At 31.3% G+C, this 12556-nt stretch overlaps 1 protein-coding gene across 1 annotated transcript; it reads right to left on the reverse strand.

The window, feature by feature from the left end:
* Positions 1–793: 793 nt before the first annotated feature.
* Positions 794–4799, reverse strand: LOC114173633 (BTB/POZ domain-containing protein At1g67900-like). The gene is made up of 4 exons (XM_028058125.1): positions 3829–4799; positions 3664–3733; positions 2297–3568; positions 794–1641 (listed from the first exon to the last, which is right to left on the reverse strand). Exons 1-4 carry the CDS (start codon positions 3885–3887, stop codon positions 1144–1146), a joined length of 1899 nt encoding a protein of 632 aa, XP_027913926.1. The 5' UTR covers positions 3888–4799; the 3' UTR covers positions 794–1143.
* Positions 4800–12556: the final 7757 nt, after the last annotated feature.

Raw genomic sequence — 12556 nt, forward strand, 5'->3', positions numbered from 1 at the left:
ATTTGATTCTTCTATTCTATGTATGCTTTAGGATTTTAAGAAACATGAAAGTGGTCTTATTTTGTAGTTATAGCCACCCAAACAGTTAAAGATGTCAGTTTCAGTTTGTGAATACAAAGAAGGGTTCATTCTAACGATTGTACAAAACCAAATTGTTGATAATCATTTAAAACCTGACTACAAGAGAGAATGAAAATGACCTTCATGAGTGGATCCATACCAACTTAGAAGTCAACTGAACACCTTACAATACTTTTGAGAAATTAAGGAAAGTCCAGGAATCAACACTTCTTGGGTTCAATTACACATAGAACAATTTTTCTTTAAATGGAACACCCTTATTTGCCCTATGCTGTTTTTTTGCTTTGGATAGTTAATACATATAAATAATGTCGGAAACTATACTTTACCCGTATAAAATACCTAACACCATTTGCTGTCTTATGTATAAATACTCCAATTAGTATTCAGCTGTTCGTGTTATTCATGCTTCTTTGAAGCAAGCATATCTTTTTCATGGGTAGATCTTATGCTTTCTGGTTTATTTGACCAACTTTTTGGGTCGGACTTTCTATTGCACATTATTTTATATTGCAAGAATTAAAGTATATTTATTTTACAGCATGGTGATGAATGACAGATCTCTTCCAACTAAAAAAAAGCACAACAAATACACGTTGAACCTTACTTATTACGTGCCACAACACTTCAAATCTTGTTCATAATTGGGTATCAATTCAATAAAGCCGAGATTATCAGTGTGGATAGAAATAAATATATAAGACAAATATAATGAGCACATGAAAATATGAAAAAATTTGTCAACAATGTCAGGACCAAGGAGCTACAGCAAATGACAAGAGACAGATGTTGCAGATTTGTAGACAAGAACAGCGCCATTGGCCCCACGATTTGTCACTGACACCTAAGATTCCTACTCCAGCTTTTGACATGAGAATTACCAAAGTGATTTCCCCTCGTGCTGGGGGAAATCTTTTCTTATTATTATAGGTTACATCAACAATGCACATTTTGATTCTTGGATTTTCCTACAGTTACATGGCGCTTTGCAGAAACAAAAAAGAGTATACTGTTACCCTCTAAATTTTACCATTACCAACTTCAAAACTAAACATAATTCACTCAATTCTTTTCAGTGGCAGTTCTATTGGTAGACCAGAACTTACTAAGCATTTTTTTGGGTTGAGTTGGAATAGCACATATAGCCTTAAATCTAGAATTCCTTCCAATTGCGTCGTGAGTCAAACCATTTTGATTGAAGTCATCATCTTCAGCCAGCTTCATCCTCAGAGTTGAGGACCTTGACTTTGGTGACTTGAAGTTTGAAACACTCCAAGTGTCCTCAGCATTTATACTTGTAGTTGTGCTTAATGGTGCTGTAGGTTTTGCTGGGTCAATACCATGTGCAGTGAGTAATGCCTTGATATTGGTCGGCAAATCAGTCACTTTGCCACCAGCTTGTGCTGCTCGAGCTTGCTCAAAGAAGAGAACTTGAACCACAAGCCGTAGGGGAAGTAGCTCATTTTGTGCTGCATGCATGCAGGCTTCCATAGACAACTTTTTGCAGTCAAGAATTCTACACAACCTTTTCCTTTCACTCTTGTTGAGTTCTGGATGAGCCTGTTTTGTTATCATCAGTTCAACAACTCATAAATTTCAGATAATAGAATATACAACACATCCCCACATAATAATTTTACTTATATGACCTAATTTCTAGTAGTACTATATTGACTGAACTGACAGCCAGACATGTTACATCATTAATGAGATGTTTGAGGTGGAATTTAGCTAACTGCAAAGAAGGGATAAGTGGTCGTCAAAAACTCTCAGGGAAGACAAAAAATTATGTGAAGGACTAAAAAACATGCATCTCCTTTTCCCCTTCTCCCTTATCTATTTGGACCTAGTACTCAGTAATATGATCTAACTCTACCACAGAAGGCAATTTTCTCTTGCTTTCAGCAAATGAAATTACAACACCTGAATACATACTGCATCATATCAGTCAGAATGTGAATACAGTGAGGCCAAATTTCTGGTGGGTCAGTCTACACCTAACCGCCAATAAATTTTGAATAAGACAAGATTTTGAGGTCAAGAAAGTTGGTTATCCACTAATTCTGCCCCACATCCTAAAATGTGAAAACGAAATATTTTCCCAGCCACTGTTTTTTACTAATTCTTAGCCACTTATTTTTATCATGGTATATAAAATATATAATGTGGTAAATTGGAAAACACAACAGGAACTTTTTTTTTTCTAATGTTTTACCTTCAGATAAATGTCAATAGCCCTGTAGAGATCATCATGATCATGTCTTGCAAAATCTGGTATAATCTCGGCAAGAGCTATGAATTTGGACAACTGAAAATTCGCATCTCTGGCAACTTCTTGAAGATACCTATCCACAAGCTTTGCCACCTTCAATTTTGAACTGTGAGATGCTGAAGAGGACCTCCTACTCTCTTGAAATTCCAAGTTAATATTCTCTGCTGAACGAGACCTCCTTCTTTCAAAGGCCATCCTAGATCTCGCAGGGCTAGTTGGGGGACTCTGCCCTTGTGACATAAACTGTTCCAATATGGTCATCACCAACTCAACATCATACACTGTATCATCTGCGTAAGACAGTGAAGGTATCAAAAGATCATTCACTGTGGCTTCCTCCAATTGAAGCCCTATCCTTCTTGCTAATTCCATCTTCGAAGATGAAGAAGCATTAAGAATGTTAGATGCCTTCAAAAGCTTCAAAAGAAAGCCACAAGAAACAGCACCTTTCCCAGCTGGAAGCAAGCTCACCACTGATTCCAAAAGCAGACGATGCTTTGAAGCTATTTCACCAACCGAGTCCCATTCTGAGTCAGAAACTGCTTGCTTCTTGAGATGTTCTCCATTGCTGGTAATATTTGGAAGCCACCTAGATGCATAGATTTTCAATGCATCTCCAATGAGATTTGAGGGAATCTTGCCTCCAGATTTGATTGCTATCATGGTTCTCCAATACAGGTCTATGCTCAGTTCTGCCAAATCTTCAGCCCACCATCCCTTGTTTCCTGACTTATTGTGCCTCAAACTTTCTGTGCCATTGCAAGACACATCGTCCTTCACCCTTCTGGAATGACTATGTGACAAACTCACCTTAGAGGGGTGGCTCAACACTTTTGCTGCTATAGCTTCAATGCACCTGCTGGTAATTCCCAAGTCCTCTGACCAAATAGGTAAAGCTTTTGTGGTCTGAAGACTTACAATAGTATCCTTCCACCCACGTAGAATGCATGAGTTGAAGAAAACCTCAAGCTTCTGAACTAGGTTTCCCTTCTCAACCTCCTCCGTCATCTGAAGATACTCAGCACCACATCGTGCAGCCACAATGTTGTAAGGGCTCAGAGTGATGGTGATTCCATAGCAGAACTTAGCACACAACTCAAATGCCTCCACCCCACCTGGGAAATCAGGGAGCCGCACTATTTGGTGCTGAGAAGAAGAATCGGGAGATTCTGAACATAACTTTTGTAGTCTCAAACATTTGGATAGCAAGGGAAACTGAAAAACATCACCGTGAACTTCAGAATCAGTAAAACATAAAAAATAAAAAAAAACAACTTTGAACAATTTCTTCCATGAACTATTTCACATACCTTGTGAAGGAGATATCTACTTCCCTTCACTTGAATCAAGAGGTCGCTGGAAACTTCAGAAGAGACAGACCTGCATACGAAGGAAAGGTATATACTGTTACTGACCAGAAAATAAAAACCATCTAAGAAGAAAGAATAAAATAGACGAGTTAACTAATGTCTTACCTCACTGCTTCTGAAGTGTAGAATGTATCAGGACGAGATCCCAGTTTCATGAATTTCATGGCTTTCAGTTTCTTATCACCAAAATCATGTACTAGTTCTAAGTAGCTACTTGCATAATTCACTCACAGAAGCACCCCGAACAACGCATAAGTGCAACTAACAGATTGAGAAATACTAGTGAGTTTTAACAAATACCAAAGCAAGGAATAGATTTTCCCGCTGAGTAAGCCCAAGTGGAACACTGAATACTGAGCCGGCAGACCATACAGGGTGTCAGAGTCCTCAAGAATACTTCAGAACTCTCAGAAATATAAAAAGAGAAATAATAAAAAAGATAGAATTTCCTTGGAGGAGAGAAGGTGTAGAAGTTCCAAGGGGAAAGGAAAACCAAGGGGCTTATGTGAGAGCAAAAATAATATATAGTAGTTTAAATAGGTTGGATAGGATAGATGACATATATGGCTTGAAAGAAACACTGAAGATCAAACACGCCTAAGTTATGTCCTTTCAGTCAAATAGTTATCCCCATGAATGATTTTGACATTTTAAATAAAAGGGTATGAGGGCAATGAAACCTCATCAAATTCAGCCTCAGACCTGTCACACTCCTACACAGTATATCAGTTAGATTACAAGGTTATGCAGTAAAATAAATACACAGCACACCAGCTTGGCATATTCACAACCATGTATTATGCAAAACAAACAAATTTATAGTGAAACATAATACACACTATTACAGTGTAATTTTTTTTTAGTTCTTGTAAAAATCATATAACCAAATCCACACCACCAAACATTTCACAAATAAAATAAGGAATGGTTGAGAGCACAGATAAGGAGGGCTAGTTAGAAGCTAAGGTAGGAGGAGCATGTGGATACTCTCCCAATACAGAAACTGCCAATCATTCATCGAAAACTTCGAACCGTATAAGGAAAAGCAGGGAATTTTTATTTGCAGAAAATCTTGCTTTGTTATTTCTAAGGAGAATATGATGATAGAGAGCTAATTTTTTTTGCGACTATGGAGACATGCCATTGGCAGCGTGCAATTCTAAAGGCAACTCCCACGTGCTTATCCTGCGCCCACCTCTGTTCCGTATTCTCATCATTACCATTGCAAAAATGCAAATTTTCTATTTATCTTCAGTTTCTTGTGTTTATAAATGCGAGCAGCCCTGATTATTTTAGTCAAACACTATTTTATTTTATACGCAACATCGTACACATCTCTTAGATATCTCCATCCTTTTCAAAAGGAGAATATTTAGATGTTTTAGGCATAATAGTAACATATTAAAAGGTGCTTAAAATATTTTCAAAGGGGAAAAAAGAACGACATGAAAGTTAAGTTACAGGGAATGCTGAAAAGGGTTGGCATGTGTATTATCAATATCACACATGATTAGCCTATAGCATCCGTGTATAAACATAAATTTACTTTGTTTTATACTATGTAGTATTCATAACGTTAACAATATTGCCCTTGTGGTCTTCCATAAATAGCCAACTGCCACTCTTGATCTCTTTGAAGTTTTCTCTTCACCTTTGGGGTGAGCATTGATTTCCATTGATTGCAAGTGGTCCAGAATGTTGAAACTTGGCCCATTGGTGGAGTGAAACCAAGAAACCGGAGGTTGTATGCTCCTGATCATGTTGGTGTTTGATTAGGTAAAGTCAAGTTTTTTCTGGTGAACATTTAAGGCTTTGTTGCTCTGAAGGAAATGGTTTAAATGGGTTAATTTGGCAGTTGAGGGTTTTCTTCAAGTTCAAACCTTGTTTGGCTTTGAATTCTCAGGACACCATGACTTGGGAGTTTTGACATTTCTCGAACTCTTTCTCTCACTCTGATACATACAAAGAAAAACGGTGAGATGTAAGTATATCATGTTCTTCAGTTCTCTTATGAACCAAGTACAATTGAACAACCAAAGAAGGTTAATCCCAGAATAATTCTCTTACTCTCTCAAGTTAGTAAGAAAATAATAGACGAGTAAATCAATATTGAAAAAAAAAATAGTTTAAATGACAGTCCCGGCAAAGAAAACTAAGAACTATAAAATAATTATTCTTATTATTTTTTAGTAAGTTAAGATATTTAATATTGAATTATAGAAAATATTCAAGTGTTACGTTTTATTTTAATAGAGATATCGAAATTATATGATTTAGATTTGAAATTTAAATAAATTTTATTACGGAGATCACTGATTTAATTGGTTTTTTATTTTTAGGACGAATAAGATTTACTATTTTGTAAGTTTTTTTAGCTCGAACTTTTATGTGATGACTTTTTCGAAATATTTTTCTTCAAATTATCAATTTTAATAGGTTTTGAAGTTTACATTTAAGTTATTTCTCTCTATATCAATTTTAAAGTTTCAAATTAATTTTATTTTTTAAATAATTGTTTTTTAAAATTTAATTTGACAGTTTACTTATTTAATCATTTTTTTAATCATAAAACTATCTATAAAAGTAATAAAAATCATTTACAATCAAATTATAAAAAAAATTATTTATTTTTATAATTATAGTAATACTAATAATAATATTTTTATTATTTTTTATTTTATTATAAAAAAGTCAATAAATACATATGTAACACATGTTTTTGCTTGTATTATAATGAACTTATGTGTCTTTTGATTTATTTCAATGTGAGGACTTTTAGTTTTTTTTTTAATAAATATACGTATAATGCAGTTCAAAATTTTTTATGTTTTTTATAGAACAAATTATTCTATTGATAAGTTATTTAATTTAATTTTGATTTATAGAGAATAATATAAATTATTTAATACTTTATCTATGTGTATTTATTTAAATGTTTTTTTAAGTATAGTATCTCTATATTTTGTGAGATGTAACTCTATCATGAATTTGGTATGATTTCCATATTTATATTTTTTATTTTTTTAATAGATGTTGATAACAAATTATTGATGAATATCGGAATGTTAGCATAATTCAAATCTTAAAGTTTATTATGATGACAGATGTGATGGCTTTATTTGAATTTTATTTTTTCAGATATTGGCGCACAATATTATTATTATTATATATGAATTTTTGTAAAAAAAAAATAGTTTAATAAAATTAAGATAAAACTATTTGATTTGAGTTCATATTTTAAGTATAATAATTTTATTATATAAGATAGTTAATAATTTTTATGAGAGTTAAAAGACCAAAATATTTTTAAAAGTGGATTGTCACAAGTGATGTCAATTTTTTTTTCTCAGTTTAGTAAAGAATTAATAATTTTTTTAGTTTAATTTACCCCTCCTTCTTGCCCTCCATATATTATTTTAACGATACCTTCCATGATTAGTAATACTTATCAGAAACAAAAAGAATTAACTTATTCTCATTAAAAAAAAAAAAATACTAATCATGTTTCTTTGATGATAATATAATTGTTGCAACCACGCAACAAAACTATCCAGAAAATGATGAAGAGATGGTATATGACCCATTTACAAATGTGCATTCTTTTCTAAGCAAGATTTAAATTGGAATTTAATGTTTCAATGTCTCCATATACATTATGTGTCATGAATGTAATGTTATTCAACGTTTCAACAGATCTTAGTTCAAATTATATGTGAAATTGATGTGTTGCTTCCATTCGATCTTTTCATTTGACTTTTATTATTAAGTTTCATGTGTACTTAACATAATTTCTTAAATTTTCTTTTTAGAACAATTTTAGGCTTTTGGTGCATCTTTTATCTTAAGGAATAACCATACACATAATTTAGGTTTGAAGATTATTAAGTTGGATGAATTTATTTTTTTGGTAAAAAGTTGATCTTCAAAGTTCTTAAAAACATGTGAATTTTTGTCATGAGGGGTGGAAACTAGTTTATATTGGAAAGTGAGGTTTTGAAGAAAAATCGAAAGGAAATAAATGTCAGAATGGTGTGATCATTTTTCATAGGAGTATGGTCTCTGTAATTTTTGTTCCAATTTTCAATCGTGTACCCATTATGTATTTGTAGGCGTAGCAGTGTCTAGAATATTTTCTCTTTTAATGAATATCTTAACAAATCCATGTATAATAAAAGCCCAATTAGACCATGACCTTAAGTCGAACTTTTTTTTAATTATATATATAATTTATGATAAAAAATTAATTATAATTGGTTTTTTAACATCAATTACAATTGATTAATTGGATTTTAGTTTACCTAGTAAATAAAATTAATTAATTAATATTAGATATTTTGATTGGCTAATCATTACAATTAATGACTATTTTTTTATTTTTAGAAATTATTTTAAGTTTTATGTTATGTTTGTTTTCATCAATTTACTATTTGCGATGATGGAAGAGTGAATGACAATCACGTTTGCTTCCATCAATTTGAAGAGAAATGTTAGTCCAAACTAAATTATGTTTATGGCTATATACATAATATCTGGACGATGAAGGAGTGGAGTTGGTTTTGTTTTTGGGAGAGGTTTCAAGGAGATGAATGAACATATAAAGAATGAGAATTGATTATGAAAACAAGATAATCGATTCTCTCAAATTCAATAATAAGAAAATACAATAAAAGAATATCTTCCTCTATCATAATTGAAGCAGAATTGATTTTTCTCTCATTACCACGTAACTTATTCTGGGAGAAATTGCAAGATTGGAAAAATATTGAAATTTATGTGACTCAATAATCAATTCTCTTATATTATAACATATAAAAGAATTGATTTTTTCTTTTTCTCTCAAATTCACTTTCCCAAATTTATCTTTAAATCCAAATAATATTATAATATTCATAGTCTTAATTTATTTATAGAACGGAATGTATTAAGAAAAAAGAAATAACACTTCAATATGATATTATAATATATTGAAAGATTGAATTATATATATATTCGACTGACTGACCAACATTTTTGTTGACCGTGTAATATTTGAATTTTCTCATTATTAAATTTTGATGAGTGATTTTGTAGTTTAAAAAAGCGGAATATTCACATAAGGATTGGTAATTTGTGTTATATTAAAATTTCATGACAATGTTGTGTTAGACCCCAAATTACTCTATATACATGATGAATTTTTGAAAATTATTTTTGATGGTGTCAAAATAGATATTTTTTTTTAAGGTGGGAAACATATTAAATGGGGGTTAAAATGTTTTTGGTTTCTTGGCTCACACAAAATTAAAAAACTTTTTTTATCTCAAACTTTGATATAATTTGATTATCAAACTTAAAAAATAAATAGATATAATCTTTTTAACTCAACTATGTTAAATGTTTTTGACATCAAATGACGTTTAACACGATAAATAAATTTCATGTCATTAGATTAAAAGAATTATGGTTAGGAATCAAAATGTATTAAAGTTTGAAACATAAGGGTCATGGCCCCTTCACACTATACTAAGGTCTCTCCCTGTCTATACATGATGTTGCCTATCACATCTTTGTAGCCACATCCTTGCGATTCATGTGAATTATAGTTATTGAGAGATTGTGGTTTTAGATATATATATATATATATATATATATATGACATTAATCTTAGATATATAAGACACTTGACACCACTTTTAACCAAAAATCTTAAGACAATGAGATTATGAGTCTTTCATGTTATATAGTGTTTAACTTTATTTATTCTATTCAATGTGGAATTTTGACTCACACTTAAACTATTCTCAACAAATTATAATTACAAATATTTTCTTTTACTTAAAATTTTATCAAATCACTTTTAGATTTTAAGCTAATTTTTTAATAGTTGGGTATCCTAAATAAAGAGGTTAAACGATGAGGGGAGATACGTCTTCTTCTTCTTTTTCTAAATTATTTCTGGATCATAGAGTATGTGAATATGTATGATCTTAATAAATGAAAATGAAAATTAAATAAATTATGTCCATTCTGAAATGTTGAATATGTTATGTCCATTTTGAAATGTTAAATATGTTTTTAGTCTCTAAATTTTGTCACGATATTGTAATTTGTCTTTATTCAAAACTTTATATATTTTAATTCTCAAATTTAAAAAATAATGAGTATAGGTCTTTGTATTCAATTGGGTTAAATTTTATTGATCTGTCAAGTGCGTTTCATATTAACGTTTGAATTGTTTACACCAACTCACATGTTCCTACGTTCCTGATTCAATGTTAATTAGAAAACGCGTTTGACATGTCAAAATAAAGTGTTTAGCATAATTTAATTAAAAATATTACATTTATTTATTTTTAAAATTTAAGATAAAAATGTATGAATATTTTGAATAAAAACGAATTCAATTTCGCATCAAAATTTAGAAACTAAAATCGTATTTAGCCCAATTTAAAATTACAATTATGGCTAAGTCAGAGAAAGTAGTACAAAATCCCAAAGTAGTACAAAATCCCAAATAACTCGTCTGGTGAAAATAATAAAAATAAAAACAAAAAAATTTCCAGTTTCAAAAAATTAGACCCCAAATAAGAAAAGGTCAAAATAATTTTAAATGAAATACATAAATAATAAATTAGAACAATTAATTTTTTTATTTTAGCAACTAACTTATCAGAAAAGGAATAAATACCAGGATTTCTAAAATGCCTTTATAAGTATGAGTAAACAATGAAATACATAAAAAAAATTATAAGGTATATATATAGTAGTTGTACAATACTATATTTACTTATCTTCTTATATGTTTAAAAAAGAAAGTTTCTTTAAGAAAAAAGAAGAAAAATAGCATAAAGTAAAAGTGAGAGGATAATATAAAAAATGAAGGAGTAGACCAAAAATTAAAAGAAGAATTGTTTGATAATACAGTAATGATATATATAGGAACAAAGATACAGAAAAGTAATGTAGGAAGATAAAGATGAATGAGTAGTTTGTGGGGGGATGGGGGCTATATCCCTGGGGAGAAGGGAATTTAGGAAGAAAGAGACAGGGCAATCGTGCAAAATGCATTATTTAATCATAAATAATTTTTGTGCAAACAATTTAACACAGGTTACATTTATTTGATAACAAATTTGACAAGATACGGTAAGAATAAAATAAACGTCTAAATTTGAAAAAAAATAAATATAAAAATAAAAAACATGTCAAATAAGTGTAAAAAAAAAATACGTGGCAAAGTATCATTATTGCATTCAAAACAACATGGTGAGAGTGGGACAACTCAGAGTGAAAGGTGATGGATATGATCCATAGGCCATGCTTGAAAACTTAATTTACAACTTTTAGGTGTTGAAAAAATGGAGAGGTTTGATTAATTCCCCCATCAGTGGTTGAATAATTTGTGAGACACTGAAAACTGAAATGACTTGGGGAGTTAATTACCCGGTCGGTCACGAATTAGGTTACACCCGACATAGCCCATGTATGATTGCCATCTCTGCAACTTCAACCCTATAATCAATGTTAAAAATGTAATCTTTTTTAGGACACAGGGTACCCGCAAGCATCTACCTTTGTTGCCCAGAGAACAGAACCCATTAGAATACAAATCTGAGAAGAAGGGTTAAAGAAAGATCCCATCAACAGTGCATTATGGTGCATCTGTGTAGTGCTATCATCGATCAAACCCACCAACTTTATTCTGTGATCTGTATCATTCCAGAATCAGAGAAGGACCAGCCCTGGTCAAATTGTCTTCACCACCTTCACCTTTTTGTCCTATATCATAATGTCTAATGTGTGGTTTCAAATACGAGGGTGCGGTTTAAACAAAAAACATATATGTGTGTACGAGAAAAGAGAAAACATGTTATTAAAAGATTAGGAGGTAATCTATAAGAAAAACCAAAAGTCTGATACATATCTTTCCCATCTTGTGGGGTCTCCTTGTCTCTCAAAGCTACAGACATGTACTTACAACAAGTTGAAAAGGAAAAACACATCAACCGCACCAACTGCGAAAGTTCAACTTCCATTCCATCCACCTTAACTTTCCATTCCAATTACCTTCTCTCTCTCTGCTTACACTTACCCTTAATTTTTGTTTTCTTCTTTCTTTTCTCTCTTGTTTCTTTCTGCTATGGATATATACTATTCCTTTTGCTTCTTTCTATGGACATCCATCAGACTCGCTTTTTCTTTTTAGAGAATCCCCTGTCTTATGTGCTTGTCCACAATATTCACATTTTTACGCATTCAGTATATAAGTTAACTTTATTTTTAATCGATGTGTGTGACTTTAAATACATATATTTATCTCAGAAAACTAATTTTTCCTTCTGTTAAGTTCAACTCTCTCGAAACAATGGCAATAGTTACGTAATCATTAGTGGTCGTTGAGTATTACATTAATACATTTGTATATCGGTGTATGTAATCATTTAGTATGACGCAAGTAGTTAATACGATAATGCAGTGTTAATTCCTACCCTACCATGGAACTTTTAATGGCGTAAAGTAAGACAATTTTAAATGGTAAGAGATAGATAGATAGATAGGTTTGTGTTTTCTTTTCGCAAGCATTAAACTGCATGGACTTTGTCCGATAAAAAAAGAAAAAGAAAAAGTTTCTGCTGGCTACTTTATATGCTGTAATGCATTTAGAGTAATATAGTTAATTTTCACCAAACTATATATATACATAAAAGCACTGTAGTATTTTGTAGTTAATGGAAGAGAAAAGCCTATTGCAATATTATAATGGAAGGATGTTTGGGTTTTATGAGGCAAAAGGCAAATGGGTGATAGAATGCAAAAACTAAAAAGATATATAATTTTACTTAACTGTGTAGTT

Source organism: Vigna unguiculata, chromosome 2 (genome assembly GCF_004118075.2).
Source record: "Vigna unguiculata cultivar IT97K-499-35 chromosome 2, ASM411807v1, whole genome shotgun sequence".
NCBI classification, from domain to species: domain Eukaryota; kingdom Viridiplantae; phylum Streptophyta; class Magnoliopsida; order Fabales; family Fabaceae; genus Vigna; species Vigna unguiculata.